This window comes from Cryptotermes secundus, unplaced genomic scaffold, assembly GCF_002891405.2.
Source record: "Cryptotermes secundus unplaced genomic scaffold, Csec_1.0 scaffold22, whole genome shotgun sequence".
In the NCBI taxonomy this organism is placed as follows: Eukaryota; Metazoa; Arthropoda; class Insecta; order Blattodea; family Kalotermitidae; genus Cryptotermes; species Cryptotermes secundus.
In genome coordinates this window covers 4,810,968-4,827,944 of record NW_019742961.1, presented here as the reverse complement: position 1 = coordinate 4,827,944, position 16,977 = coordinate 4,810,968, and the positions used below count along the sequence as shown (strand labels likewise).

The 16,977-nt window shown below is 42.2% G+C and overlaps 1 protein-coding gene across 4 annotated transcripts in view; it reads right to left on the bottom strand.

Moving 5' to 3' along the window:
• The window catches only part of LOC111873382 (nesprin-1), a 410,258-nt gene that overhangs the window by 37,675 nt on the left and 355,606 nt on the right, over positions 1-16,977 (bottom strand). For all 4 annotated transcript variants that reach the window (XM_023868043.2, XM_023868044.2, XM_023868046.2 and 1 more), the window contains 2 exons: positions 11,109-11,411; positions 2,137-2,394 (listed from right to left, as the gene is read on the bottom strand). In XM_023868043.2, coding sequence (XP_023723811.1) covers positions 2,137-2,394; positions 11,109-11,411 — 561 coding nt within the window. The remainder of the gene's footprint in view (positions 1-2,136; positions 2,395-11,108; positions 11,412-16,977) is intronic.

Below are 16,977 nucleotides of genomic sequence, written 5' to 3'. Positions count from 1 at the left end.
TACTTCCAATTCCCCATACGCCTCCATAGCGTGATGCTTAATTAGGTGCAGGGAAAATGTGATCTGCATCCTAAGTTCAGTTTCAAAACAGTTTAATAGATTCAAAACTGTTTCCTTCTTTACTGACAATTTAGCAATCAAACACAGCTGTGTCTTCCTATACATGAATCATACCGCATATGTTCTCTGTTTGCATACCACGGGTACAGCAGTCCAGCAAGCCACATCCGCTCTTGAACTTCCTTCTGCACATTTCACTTCCGCTATCGTATCCTATTCACAGGGATAGATAAACTTTCCGGCCCCCATGTATGCGCGCTTCTAGCGCATACGGTAAAATTACATAGGCTCGCCAATGACTTATAGATCCTATACACCATGTTTGTAACATGGAAATTTCTGGTCTTCAATTGTTTTTTGTGTGTTTTGATTTTAGAAACGTCCTACTGACGCTCACATCAGAAATACCTCAAGACTCAAGCGCCTACACGAAATTATTGCGTTAACACTTCTACCAACAGAAATGCGTATCTCGCATGTGTAGTACGATTAGTCTTGTGCTGTTTTTTGCAAAATCTCTGAGCAACAAATTTCAATATGAATAACAATATATTCGAACATATTTAATGTAGCATTTGACGGTCTCACAGCGGTGCTTATGAAGAGTTCCATCTTCAGGGATATAACGTTGTGTAGTCCGTTGAAAGTCAGCCGATGCTTCGGAGCCACATGTCGACTCCGCCTTCGGGGTCAAGCAAGGAACCAGCGAGAAGCACGTAGCAAGCGGAGCCTTATATCCCAGAAGATAGATCTTTCAAGAAACTGAATGCCCTAAATAACGCCCTCACTGGTTTCTTCACCGAGTTTGCTACAACAGCATTAATATGATACCCAAATGGAAAAAATTCAGTGGTGTTATGTCTGGTGAAGGTGGAGGCCAAGGCATTCNGAGTTTGCTACAACAGCATTAATATGATACCCAAATGGAAAAAATTTCATTTGTGTTATGTCTGGTGAAGGTGGAGGCCAAGGCATTGGACCGTCTCTGCCGATCCATCTTCCTGGAAATGTCCTGTCTAGGAACGCGGAATTTTTCCTGTCGGGTTACGTCAAGAGCCTCTAGGCCCTTCATTACTATGACTGCAACATAAAGTAGGCTAATGGCAGTTGACTTACAGCAAACACCAATAACATTGTTTGTGTCTAGGGTCCACAACTGCCACCCGATCTATTTAAAGGCGAAAGGGCCAATAGTGGTCAAATGAAAACCAAACGGTCAATTTCAGAACGTTCACAACAATTCTCAAAAAGACGAAAATCATATTTATAAGGTGGCAAAAACCGAAGAGGAATCACATCATTCATCATTAATCTGAAGCTAATTTTTGTAGGAGTTAAAAATAAATTTGAGGGGACTGTGGAACTCATTTTCCTGGTACACACTATATTTAAACAATTTTCGACCACTTCACATAATCTACATGTCCATACCACTGGAATCCAGTGTGATTACTTTTAACGACGTCATTTCTGTTATAAATCCAACTTGCAAAACGGGAGATTTTATGGGCGTTCTTCATGCAATGCGAAGCAGGGAAAGCATGTGAGGCGGTGCGCGCGTGCTCTGGATAATTTCCGAGAATTTTAATTGCAATTTCCTCACTCCTAATATGTCCAATTTTGTACAGTGGGAGGATGGATATTTTCAGATCACTAACAGATTCAGAAAAAGGAATTGTACGGTACAGAACCAGAAGTCTGGACAACTATCTAAAAAAAATTTGAAAAGGTTATTTGAGACACACCCTCATCACCCATTAAAATTACATTTCCTTCTAGAAATAAGCCTAAAATGTTAGCCCCATCACTTCCGATGTTATTGATATTGCTTGAATGTTGCAAATATTTAAAGTCTACACCACAGTATGTTGCACAGGGCCACGTTTCACCAACTCACATAATCTTGCATCTACAAGCAGGGAACTTGAATGCACTCTGCCAACAGCTGCTGAATCCTCAGAGCACTGCTATTTTCTTGGTTACGTTTCCGTTTGCATACAGTGCATTCAAGTTCATGTGTAGTCCCGAAGCGACTTCAATACAGGACACTAAAATATTATTATTGGGCTTACGTACCTGTTGCACGGAAGAGAGGTATGATTTAGTCTGCAGAAGATCATCGGTGCAGAGTTCCTTATTCGCCGCCTTGCACTCTGCAGCCTCGACCAGAGTGGCGAGCGACTCCCGGACATCCTCAAGGCGTTTGCCGAGGGCGTCCACTTCAGCTTCTAACAGCCCGCCGGCTTCCAGACCGACGTCGTTTGCAATCTGAGCCACTAGGCCTTTCAGCTCTCCTAGCCGGGATTTGTGGGCGGCCAAAGTCTCTTCACAGACCTGCAATACCGATTTGCCTTCAAAGTAAATAAAATCAGGACGCTTTTTTTGAAGCAGGAACAGTCTGTCAACATCAAACACACGGTCTCTTTCAGCGTAGTAGCCAAATAGATAAAGAAACTACTCTTCAGTAACGAAATGCATGCACGTTAAAGTGTTTTGGGGAATATGAAACTATGTTACATCGTGCACCAACTGTAGGGCAAAAGGTAAAGTTGTCTCCGTGCTTAAATGAAGGCGTATAGGAGAGTTTAGATACAGTGCCACCATTCTTGACCTCCACACTATATAAGGGTGAGCAGTCAGCTTCACGCCCCGGCCACTTTACCCTCGGGGAAAGAGCTCCCGGTACCAATTAGACGGGCGGTTGGGTGGGCCTCAGCGCCGGTCTGGATGCTGTGGAGTAAACAAAAATCTCTTACTCCTACTGGGAACTGAACCCCGGCTGTCCAGCCCGTAGCCCATCGCTATACCGACTGGGTTATCCCGACTCACAATAATACCCCATTACTAGCAAAATTAAATGACAAATGATGAAAACACTTCGGATCTGTCACGTCCTACCTGTATCCTTTCGTCTAAATCACGACGAACTATTTCCTTGATTGACGAAGGAAAGACGATGTGTGTAGCGCGTCCATACTGCTCGTGCTCGTGCTCGTGATCGCCAGGCTTGTGCTCGTCAGGAGACTCGTCTGGCTTTTACTTGTGCTCGTAAATCTTCGTCCACACTACTTCAGTTGCTCGCCAGGCTTCGGCGCGTGAGGATCCGTATATTTACTCGTAGTGTGTATAGGCTGTAGTCGTATTTTAATTTATTGGCTATAGTTTTTAAATTAAAGATTTAAAATTTGCTTGTCTCGTGACTTGTCATATCGTGCACATTACTCGCGAGCATAGCGAGTCGCACGAGCACAAGTAATGTGGACGCGCCTTTAATATGCTGGCTATCAGCTTCCCAACATTTACCCTACGTCCACACACAATACTCGCTCTCGAGTTGCCTCTGTGGCACGCGATGGTATCGGCCGACCTATGGCGGCAATAATTTCTCAAGTTTCCGCCAGTCACTGAAACTACGAACTTCACTTCCTCTCCCAAAACTTCTATGCATACGGGAGGCATGTTCTCCCGCATTTTTGATCAGAGTCCGGAACGATGTGAAGTTTCTCAATTTCGAACACGGAGGAGTTGGGCACGTAGCCGAGCCTCGAATGATGAAATGCTAGAAAAAACAGGAACTGTAATTTTGAAAGGGAAGCATGCTCTCGCAAATGTTATGCGAGAAATTAGACGCCAGTGGCACCCGACACATGCTAATGATCAAATTGTAATTTCCTCTTTAGCAGAGAGCCGCGTCGCGTCGCTACGATAATGCGACTATCGTTATGTGAAATGTAACACCGTACATATTTCCTGCCGCCCAAATGTTGTATAGCAGGCCTACTACTGAAACTACGAGTACTAAAAAAAATTCCGAGGCCTCCAAGCGAACTATACCGACCTAGCGACTGCAGCTTGTCGGCGAAGTTGGTGCCAACTCTAGCGGATAGAGAGTCGAGCGGTCTGCGCAACGAATCCCCAAGGCCAATTAAATTCAGTTTTCTAGACCGGAGCCGCTACTTTCCCCCACTCAAGTAGCTCAGTTATCCTCACGAGGCTGAGTTGACCCCATTCAAGACCCACTACTTCTCAGAAAATCTGGTAGCGCCGGAAATCCAACACGGGACCTATGGATCTTTAGCCAGGAACTCTGACCACTAGACCACAGAGGCGGTCTCTGAAACTATTATGTTTCCTGAAATAAATAGCGCATAAAGTTTAGGACCTAATCATCGCCCTCCAAACTCCAGATAAATGTCCCAACGCGCAACGTTCATTACGTTTTTACACTTAAAAATACACAGAAGTTCTGCTGCCGGAATTCAATTCCCTGTAGGTTCATCCTACCTCCTACCCAACGGGTAACAGAGGACCAGTTCCCGAGGGGTAAAGCGACAGAACGTGGAAATAACTACGGTGTAGTCAAGACTTAATGGTCACTGGCCCCGCCTGTGCGCGCCGCAGCAAGAGCTAGCTCATACGAAAAATCGTATGAGTGCCATCAGATTTCATTTCAGCTCTCACTCCTTCCTTTATTTCCGTCTATAACGTAAACGCGAGGTTTTCTTTTAAAATGTCACTTATAATCATATTTAAAATCCATAAAATGTCATTAAAATCGCATTTTCTATTTATTTGTTGCTATATGTTTCGGTCTGGGACCGAAGGACGCGGGATCGAATCCCGATGAGGTAGACTGGATTTTTGAATTTACCTAATCCTACCAGCCGCACTATGGTCCTGGGGTCGATTCAGCTTCTAACAGAGATGAGTACCAGGAATATTCTTGGAATATTCTTGGGGGTAAAGGGCGGCCGGTGCGTTAAGGCTGACAACCTTACCGCCATCTGTGAGCCGACTGTCTAGAAAATGTAGGAACCTCAACATCTCACAACCCTATGGGCCTCCACGGCCTGTTACAGGGATACCTTTACTTTTTTACTTATATGTTTCGGTCTCATGAGGCCATCATCAGGCAACCACTAACTGATCGAAATCACTCACTACACGGGCAGAATTACAGCTGTTTTACAGCAGGAAAACTACTTTATGATTAGAGGAACCAGAAATTACTTAACTGCTCTGAATAGCTCTGTACTGGCACGCCATTAGATATGCGTGTAACCATCATACTCAAATATAATTACCTCAACCTGCAGGCTACACATTGCGCTCTCTCCTGGTCTTCCAATCGCGCGAATAAAAGCACAGACCAACTCGCAGGAAGTTACCAAGCAAAAGACACAAACGGAACTTAGCTTATCTCATACACGAAATAAGGATATCACCATCGTTTCACGATGCGTTGGCGTCTGAACACACTTCACCGCACTTGTGTATGTCTCAGTACTCAGGACTGCATGAAACATCATGGGCAGTGGCTACACAAAACGTCTGTCCCGCAAGCAGAGAAAGGGAACGGAGATGGCAGTAAGATTCCGCTAGTGCGCAGTCCTATTGGATCGATCTGGAGTCTGGACCGTTGACTCCAGGATGGTGACTCTTTTGGGTGGAGCTACTTTTCTAGCACATTCTGGACATTACACAGCATCAATATCAGATTCAAATACAGGTCATTAGCCGCCCAAAAATATAGAGGGTACAGGACGATTGTAGTTACTAAACTGCATCGAATTCTCTTGCTTCAGTTTTGCTTTTCTACATTAAAACCAGCCAAAATACTTTTTGTGGTATTTCCTGGATAGGATATCCTACAAAATTTTAAAAGGAAAATGTATAGGAAGAACCAAAGAAAATATTTCAAATGCATAGGCGTAATTTCGTATCATGTAACCACCGTCATGTAATGTAACATAATTATGGAACATAACCGTAACAAGTTATGTCTCCAATTTACTATGTTTCGGAATACATAACCAACAGGTTTTCCTGCTACGACGTTTTTTTTATGTGGGGGGGAGGGAGAGGTTGTCAAAGGCGCATCGGCGATTACGGCTATTTGGGCCTGGTAGAAGTGAACTGGGAAATAACAGCGATAAAACGTTCCTTCTAACATTATACTAATCTGGTGGTTCCTGTTACCATTAGATTCCAATTTATATAAGTCACAACCAATTCAGTAACGAGAGTGACAAGATGTACTCTAAGACGTTCCCTCACGGGCGTTCTTTGCGGGATCAGGAAACAGATAATTGAATTGCAAACATTGACATGACTAAAACACACATAACCTTCACGGCTCTCATGCATGTAAACAGAAGTTATTGCTATGCTACATAAGGCATGATAGAACACGAAATATCTAACTCATTACCTTCTGGAATATTTCCCTTCATTTAGAACGTGATAAAAGTTAATTCAGACCTTCAGCCTAGAAATATACGGTACTTTAACTTCATACTTTTCAAAGAGAAGTTTCATTCATTTGCAGAAAATACAAATTTCATTGGTTAACAGAAAACTGTAAGAATCCGCGCTCCCTAGGGGGCGCAACAATTCTACCGCCTTCGGTTCTTTTCGTTGAATTATTTCAAGCATTGGCGGTAAGAAGTGTGTTAGGCATGATATGGAATTCACTCTTCCTCTACATTCGCTCCAAATATTTTTCGTTCCGATAAGANATTTTCAGCACTTAAACCTACTTCAAGTAATGACCTTTATCTTACATGTACTTCGAATATGGACATAATGGGTCATTATTTGAAATATGTCTGTAAGGAATCTATCTTAACCTTGCACTCTGAGCGAGAGATAACAAGTAATGCAACAAGCACATCCTCAACAACTGTATGTCAATGACATTTTGCCATGTGTTAAACTGGAATCAGTACTTAAATGAAACGTGCTTACTCGGTACAACACTAATTAATTCCAAGGACAAAGTCCTTCTTGAGAAACTAGCAGTCACTTTGATAGTCAAAGACAATATGGAACTCCGAGTATTAATTACACTGTCCACAAGAGCCAGATGAATCATATATACATCCTCACATAATTTCTGCAGTAACCATTTTAATATTATCAACCCATCTATGCCTAAGTCTCCCACGCTGTATATTTGTTTACTAAAATAATGGAAGTATTTTACATCTCCCATGGTGATACTCGTATATGCCCCGTTCATCTGATCTTCCTTGCTCTGATCACGTTAACGATACTGATTTGATATTTTTGTCAGTGTCCAATGGTTTTTCGTCCTATGCCTAATATGATGCTTGGGCTGTTTGAGTTTACAAGCGTCCTGTACTGGAGACGGTCAAAGTTTCGGGAGCAGAATAAAGGTGCCATTTTTACTACCAACGAGATGGAGGAGCGACAAATATTTCTACCGGTTCACTTCCTCCTTCCGCTTCATTCACCCTCAAGAAGGCTACTAAAATGTACTCCGAAATGTTGAAACAGATTCAACACATAACGCGGGTCAACCCGGAAGATGAAGTTACGCATCTGATGATTACAAATTACGAACCTCATCATTCAGTACTTTTCGCCATTCCCCTATTACTACCCATCTATCAAGTCCAAATATTATCCCCAGTACCCCGTTCTGAAATACCCTTCTTCTACGCTTTTTAAGTTTTTCCCTTTCGATGAGCGACCAATTTTCACACCCATTAAAAACAACAGGTATGACTGTACTTTTGTGTGTTTTAATTAATGTTCATATTCTTGAACAGGAGACGGGGAGACGTAATATTCCGAAGTGAAAGATAGTAAACATTTCTCAGATTCTGTCTATTCTTAATTTCTTCGTGAGTGTTAAACTCAGATTTGTGTCTGTCGTTCCTCGACATCACAACTACGCCACAGTGAAAAAGAATATTAGACTGCACCTTTCACCGATTTGTAATTCTAATGCAGCCCCTCTCCATTATGCGTGGAAGAATACATAAGTACATCAACTACTAAAACCAAATGAGAGACTCGTATCACTGTACCTTACGAAGACACGGTGCCACTACATTCCTGCTAATATAAAAGGACACATTACCATTAACATCGTTACGAGGGACGGTCAGTAAATAGGTCAGAAACTAACGTAAAATGTGTGTTATTCTACCCGAAAAAAAAAAAACATTTCTCGATATATCCTGCACCGACATTGATACACTCGTCCCATCGCTTTATCACTGCGTAGAAACCCACATCACAGAAGTCTTTCGACTGTTCTCAGCCACTTCCGCAACTTCGTTTCAACCTCTTCCGTCATCAACGAAACGTCTGCCACCAAGGTGTTTTTTCAGCAGCCGAAATAGATGACGGTCACTAGGGGCCAAGTACGGGCTGTAAGATAGATGTTCAAGAAGTTCCCACTGCAGTTCTTGAATTCTCTCCTGGGTTGCTTGGACTGTATGGGATCTGGCATTGTCATGATGAAGCAGTACCCCTCTTGCCAGTTGACCTGGGCGTTTTCTCAGAACTGAACCTCGAAGCTTCAACAGAACTTCACAATATAGCGCAAATTCACATTTCCATCACGCTTCTGAAAATTGACTAACAGTACTCCATGAGAATGCCAAAAAAAAACAGTAACCTTCCCAGCTAATGTAACCTTAAACTTTTTGGCTGAGGTTGAACTGGGATGTTTCCATTGCACCGAAGTAAACTTCGATTCAGATTGGTAGTGATGCATCCATGATTCTTAATAGTAACAATCCTGTTAAGCACATATTCCCCTTCATATGCATATCGTAAGAGATGTTTCAAGGACAGACCCATTCGGTTAATTTTATCTCTTCGAGCCTTCAGTTCTCTGGGCACCCAAATTGCGCACACTTTCCGAAAGTTCAAACGATCATTCATTATGCTGTATGCTAAACCATAGAATCATCCCAGTGCAGTTGCTACACTGTCTATCGTCATCCTCTTGTCAGCTCAAACAACTCTTCCAAACGTTGCACAGTTGATTCTGTCGCAATCTCAACAGGGAGACTTGGCCGGGAATCATATGTGACTTTCGAACGTGCTTGAGAGATTTTCTCAACCCAGTTGTGAACCACTTTACGCGACAAACACTTCCCACCGTAAACAGGAAACGTTTCTTTATTAATATCTTCTGCATTGAGCCTTTTGCTCACAAGAAGAGCACAAAATATGCTGCTCTTCGGCAGTACACACCTCAACCAGTCGCCATTTTGACTACCGAAACCAGCCTCTGAACATGGGCATGCGCGTCTGCCACACAGACAGTCATGAAAGTGGGCTGTGCTGCTACCTAGTGCTACATACAGAAAACTATTACGTCCATTAGAGCTGTTCTACTTCCATTTGTGACCTATTTACTGACTCTCCGTCGTATTACGGATATACAGCCAACCAAAGTCGTGAACTAAGACGCTACACCGGGTATAGAATCTATCGCCCATGGTTATCGGACTGTACAGCAGTTTTCCTTCTATCTTACGTGAGATATGTTAAATCCTGCACTTCCTCAACCTTCAACTTTATCACAAGTGTCCCCATTCTGTCTTCGCCCACTTTCTGACGAACACAATAAAGCAGTTACCAAGCATAAGTCTGATTCTAACGTAATGCATGCAGAAGCGAGCATTCACCGACTCAAATTTATGTCATACATATGTTTAGAGTTAACTAGCCTTGCATTTACCGAAGTAATAAATACATACTAATCAGTAAAGCACGTAACCGGAATATACAGAAACACTCACTGAAATCCCAAGCGACTGGAGCATCAAACGACCATACACTCGCCATTTACAAAACGCATGAATAAGAATATCTGGAAAATTCTATTTCCTAATTTTTGCAATTTTTTCAACAGTGACGTCATCGTGTTACGCATTTTTGTTGCTAACTCGATCTTCTGTAGTTCACAACAAGCATTTACAACTAAAAAATTTATGGGGGCTAGAATGAACTTCGAAACTTAGCAGGGAACACTCTGAGATATCCTACTGCTTTAAAAATAGAATCTCTGGGAGATTCTTTATCTCAGTCGGTATAGCGACTGGCTACGGAGTGGATAATCGAAGGGGTCAGAGTTCGAGTTCCGGTAGTCAAAAATTTTCTCCTCTCCACGTTGTCCAGACTGGCTCTGACGTCCACTCAGCCTCCTATCCAATGGTTACCGGGGGTAACGCGGCCGGGGGCATGAAGCTGACCACTCACCTCCAGCTAGTGCAGAGGTCAAGAAAATGTGGATCTATACCTCCACTCTCCATACGCCTTCATGAATTTGTGCTTAACTCGTTAGGCACATCTCATTATTTTTACGTTTACTAGCTTCGGCCGATATTTAGACGATCTGTGTCATAACCCAGATTTCGCGTCATTAAACGTATGAATGATATCAAGGGAACCAGAAGTAGAAGAGTCATTATTTTGAACCTGGAGGCTCTTTCTGCGCCCACAAATACTATCCTCCTTCACCACTACTAAGCCGCAAGTGTTATGAGATTATGCTCATATTCTCCTGATGGTTGATAACATAGGAACTTCGTTTCTGTACCATCAAGTATATATTTTGGCAAAATATGCTCAACGTGCCCTCCACATCTGAACTCCAATCACTGAAGGAATATAAAGAATGTGGGAGATCAGGCTCCATGCATTTCCTAACCACAGTTCTAACCAAATGTACCTAGCCGACTTTCCACACTAGTTTCTCTTTAGCTCAGTATTAAATGGCAGAATATATGTTTCGAGCAAAGCGAAAAAATGAAATTTCTCTGGCCGGGTTGGAACCCACCAGCAGCAGAACGAAACTATATTTACCGATTTTACGAAATATGGGGCTTCCAACTTGGACTCTGAAACTTCAAGAACATTAATTAATATAGAAAAATCTTCGACGTGAAATCTGAGTGGCGATAAAGAGAGGGAGACGTTTCGAAAACAGAGAGGTGTTAAATTTATTGCATCTAGTTAATTTTACAATTTTTATTAGAAAACAGTTTTGATCATCAAACGTGTTAATTAAATACAAGAACGAATTATTTCCATTTATGCACAACAGCACTTTCAGTGAACCAAAATTAAATTTACCCTACACCTCAAATTTCAACCAGTGTGGAAACTCGTAAGTTTACGAACTGCGCACGAAACCAAATTAGTGATAAAGAAACTACTTTAATTACACCAAAACGAATTTGTGGGGTTCAGAACCCTTACTTCAGGAAGCATGACCTTACCTTGACTTGTCGAAGGGCCTCTTCTGGTTTGAACTGAGCGACGGAGTCTAGTTGTTGATCAACCCAAGCCTTAACAGCGTCACTAGCTTCTCGATACTGTTTCCACAATCTGACAGCGTCCTGGTACCGATTGCACAAATCCAAAAGAGACTGACAGGTACCGTTCCACGCAGTCACCGCTTCCTGTACTGCAGCTTCTATCTTCTGGCTCACCTCAGGATCACACGAAGATGTCAATGGTTCCGCTGCAGCTCTCAATTCGTCCAGAAGGTCTTCCCGCTGATCCAAAGATCCATACAGACCCTGCAAAGTAAAACAGTTCAATACAATGTGACAGGCAGTTGTGAAACTGGAGCAACGAATACATTCTACTTATCCCAAGGTCATCAAAGACCCACTCTTCAGTGACTGACAAGTTTTGGCGGGATAACTGTATGGGGAATCGACGGATTGCATCTTTAATGCCCTCAAGTTATCAAAAGGACGACTTCGAGCAGAACAGCAACAGCAGTGGTGCAATTCTTTTTTCACGAGGCGTAACACTCTATTCCTTGAGCCCATGTCATTTCACCAAGCCCCAGCCATATTCACGTAGACATCACATAATACTGTAACGGGAGGCCACAATTTTATTCTCCTTTGACAGACAAAGGTAAATATCGTTAATGCACGATTCTTTACAGATAGACCAGCTGTAGTTCAATGAGAATACAGCATAACGTCCACTGCTCACAGCATACATACGTACATATATTACGGTCCCAAAGTTAGGCAAAAATGACGACAGGATGTGGAACAATTCATATGATCACAAAAGATATACATATATACAATAAAAGTGACAGAACAACAAATGGGGTAACGACATATCAACATATTTTAATTTTCATTTCTAGGTTAAGGTTAAAAATATATCCCTTATTGCAATACGAATTGCAATCTGAGTGGGTATTACTGCCATACTTGTACACATAATGAAGCTTACAGGAGACCTGAAAACAGTAACAGGAAGTTATGGAGATATGTTTGTTGTATTGGATGGAAATTAGATGAATTATATTCCGGTTTAAGTGTTTTTTGCCGTTCTGGAACATAATGCTTTTTAAACACCTGACCGAATAAGCTTCTAATTACGTTTACTGCTTTATTCTTGGGTGTAATACTTCGAAGTACTAAGATCACGCCATAAATTTTCTGTGGGATTTGCTCCACCGACAGTTCAGAATTAGAGTTTTGTCAGATGAACAGTAGGAAATTCTTTCTGCTGCAAATTTAGCAGATTCTAATTTATAAAATATATGACTGCTACATCCATTCAATCTATGACATTTATAAGCCGTCACGCTTGAGCATATTTTTTAAAAGTGCTTGAAATTCCATGTTATTAGTTGCTCCCCAGCGGAAAATTACATATTACGGCGGAGGTGTGACTGTTGAGGTTGCTTTAATTATGGAACTTATAGTACACACTGGTCTTGAGGTCTCAGCATTCTCGTCGTGGGATCGATTCCCGGTTACGGCGTGCAGGTTGCACGAACTTCAACCCAGTCGGAGACACCCTTTAACTGATTTGGGCAAAAGCTGTTCAAATCACCCGCAGAGGACGAATGTCTGACTTGTGGAACGTAACGATTCATTCAAACAACCAATGTAATGCTGCTGAAGTCATCAATACCTAACAGGCAGTTCAATTACAACTGTTAGCTCAGCGAAAAAAATGTAAAATGCTAGATTTGGATCCTGCAGTCCACAGAACTGTTGCTGACATCGTCAGCTTGCACTATCCATCTTCCGAAAGGTACGTTATTGTAGAAATGTTTTGGGTTTACCTAACGCGAAGGATATCTCCGATTGCGTAACATTCATACCAAATTTCGGGAATATCGATTCAAAAGTTTATATGGGGAACACAACAGCAGCACTGGGATCTCACAAACCTACTTCTTTAAGAAGAAAAAAAGAAGACAGTTATAAATATCAATAAAATATAATTTGTCCCGTTACTTCAATTATGTCAAGAGATTTGACATTAAAAGACGCCCAGTTATTTCACAAGCAATCTGGAGGCAGTCCATAACAATTAGCGCGTTTTGTATAACAAGATGACTGACTTCTGAACATTATCCGTCGTCCTGTCTTTATGTAAAACTATGTTTCTAAGACTGGAATATCATCATCCTAAGGCACTACTCTGTTTGGCCCAAGCGAGAGCTAGTCCCTATCTCCATTCTGTGTAAATTTTTAATAAAATCCACACAAAAGTATCACTTCATATGAAGAAAAAGTCTTCATCATCAAATAATCCTGCCACTACAGGTTGACATTATTACCCGAGACATGACCTGATCTTGGATACTTACTGAAATTAGCATAAAACGCGCACACTTCTTCATGTGCACTTATAATTGCTCAAGAACAGATGAAACTGCACTAAAACACGTTTTCATACAAAACAGTAATCTCTGTAGTCAAGTCCGGTGACAGGATCTGAGGTTCTCAAAGCGCTTGTTACGAACAGTTTTATCTTATGGGATACAACACCCGGTAGTCCGTTAAAAGTTAACCGACGTTCCGGCGGAGGAACACGTCACCTCCATCTTCAGGGTCGAATAAGCCAAGCAAAGAAAAAAGAAACTAGCACGAAGCAGGCAGCAATCACAGCTCCTCCGGAAGGTTGGTCGACTTTCAACGGACCACGCAGCGTTCCATCCCAGGAGATAGGATTCATCAATAATCATAAAAATTGTATTAATCGTATATTCAGATAAGCGGCAGTATTAAAATGTAGGTGTCATCTGGTCTTGACCCAAATTAAGACGTTACAGAATAGGCCTACCGATGACTGGATGAAATGCGGGCGTTGTCTTATTCTATACTTTTAATGAGAAATAAAAAAACAATGAAGAGAACTTGGGCTGTGTGCTACAACTTTCCGTATACGGTACTTAATCCAAATATGAGTCACGGATATAAAAAATATAGGTAAAATAAAGCTTTCCCTGTAAGAGGCAGTGATGGCTCCTAGGGTTGAGAAACGTCGAGGCTCCCATATTTTCTTTAAACAATCGGCTCACAGACGGCGCTGAGGATGTCAACCTTAAGCGCCGGCCGCCCTTTACCCCCTGGTAGATTCTTGGTACTCATTTCCGTTTTAGAGGCTGAGTCGAACCCAGGGTCATTTTGCGGCTGGATGTATTAGGTCAGTTAAAAATCTAATGACCTCATCGAGTATCGAACCTGAGACATTCCGGCTTGTTGCATAGTGCCTCAACCAACTACGACAATGCGTGCCCCATAAAAAATATAGGCCTACATAAAACAGTTTCTTGCTGCAGTTTTGCGCGCGAAATAGTTATTAAAATTATCTCAACTGTACGTTAAAATCACGAAACGTGTACAGACAACATAAATGTACAGTCATTCAGAGTGTAAATGACTTCATTCACGTAATTGAGATGTGAAAGCATTATACAACAGAGCACATGAACATGCAGTGTAGTATAACAACAGACCATGCATATATAAATGTACAAGGGAGTATGAGAAAGCCTGCACATGTAGCACTGTCTTGCCCTCAAGACTAACAATCAATGTTTGTAGCCGGTCTGGGGGGTAGATGACGTGACAACATTCGAACCAGACGGCTCTCATAACGTAAATTATTCAATTACCGAGATTAAACTCGGTTGATCTGACATGTTCCATAATATCATCACAGCGGTTATGTAACAATTAAAACGCTCTCAAGTCCACTGAAATGCACAGCTTCTCACAACCTCGACCTACGAGGTATATTAAACTAATGAGATTAATTCTGCATAAAATCATTTATTCCATTATTCCTCCAAATCAACACTGTCTCCTTCAAAATAACATCACTCTGTTGTAACACACTTGGTCCAGCGAATTTTCTGCGCCTCATATCAGGATTGGAAGTCGTCTTCTTTTGGGACCTTGATGGCGTCGGTTACGTCCTTCTGAACGCTGTCAAGCGTTTAAAAATGACAGCCCTAGACTTTCGATTTTAATTTTGGGAACAAGTAAAAATCGCAAGGTGACAAATCGGGCACGCACATTTTCGCCAAAAATTCAAGAACTGACAATGCTGTGCTGTATGCGCGGGCGCTTTGTCGTCATGAACCTCGAGAAAGATCCAATCGTCTGCAGTTTCCATTCGAATTAGCATCACCCTCGTTCTCAGCTGGTCCAGGACTTCAACATAATATTTTTCATTCACTGTGACACCAGGTGGCGCAAATTTTTATGAACTACCACGCGAAAATCGAATAAAATATGGCGAGCTTTGTCTTGATTTTTTTTATGTCCTCATCTGAGCTTCCCTTCTGTCTTGGGAGACTGTGACGTGTGCCATTCCCCACCCTGCTTCTTGGTTTCGGGTTTGTATTCGAAAAACCGACTTCCGCCACATGTTACGACCACATTAAAAAAATCTACTTCAGTGTCGAGCTGTTCTAGCATTTCGATGCGATTTTTTGATCATATTCAAATTATCTGGAACGATCTTTGCACACTTTTCTCGTATTCAAATCTTGTGTAACAGTTTGGTGTTAAGTTCATCGGCGATCATTCGACTTGTCAAACATCGATCTTGACTGAAAGCCCTCACACGTTTACGCTTGTACTTGTTCTCACAGAGGTGAGGCGTCCCAATCGTCCATCTTCCACCGTTTCTCGCTCATTCACAAAGTCTTTGTACCACTGGAATGCTTGAACAGATGACAGAGAATCATTACCAAACGTTTTCTGAATGTTTTCATGGGTATCGGTAGCGCCCTCACCCAGTCTGACACAAAACTTGATTGCCTAACGCAGGTCGAGATTATTTTTCTCCATTTTTGTGGCGCGGTAACAAAACATACANACCACAACAGAACCATATGTATTCATGCTAGCAAGTTCAAACTTGGACTGAATGCAGAGGAGGGATGTAGCTATCATCTCGTAACGGTCTCGGCACCGCAGTGTTCCCAGTTCTCGCACTACAAAAATAATCTCGTTACTTTGTTGACAAACCCAGCAACCAGTCTGGGACTCAGAATAATTCGATCTATCACGAATCTCTGCAATTCAAATACGGAAGCAGCTTGAACTAACGTATTTTGTAAGAAAAGTGTGTTGGGAGATCTCGACTTTGTGGTAATTAGTTATAAAACAGTCTTATAGCGACTGGCTACGGTCTGGGCGGCCGAGGGGTTGGACTTCGAGCCCCGGCAGGGGCGAGATTTTTTCTCCACGTTGTCCAGACCGGTTCAAGGACCCACTCAGCCTTCTGCCCAATGGGTACCAGGGTCTCTTTCTCCAAGGTAAAAGCGGCAGGGCCGTTAAGCAGACTACTCACCTCCAACTAGTGCAGCGGTCAAGAATACGTGGACCTATCCGTCACTTCCCCACACGCCTTAATGGCGTACTGCTTAACGAGTTACGCACAGGGAAAACTTTACCTTACTGTTATTACATTCTACTTTTTTTTTTCATACCAGGGGCTCTCGTAATATCAAAGACTGAAAAAAAACATTTCGGGAAGCTCTTATAAATAAGCCTATCTTTTTTTAAATAAAATGACGTCAGCTGGGGAGAGAGACCATTGTTGGCGGATCCACAAACTGGCAGGATTTGTACCACCTGCAACCAGCGCGTGCATCGCTCTATCGGAGCACTGTGACCATAATCTTAGGCTGAATCATTACGATTCCACTGTATAGCGACTGGTGGGATCGAACATGGGACCTTATGAATACTAACATATTACGCTAGCCACAGAGATCTAGTGGTTATCGTGACAGTAGGTCCCGTGCTGGATCACATTCGTCACTACAGTCTAATGGAGGGGGAGGGGGGTAATATCGAA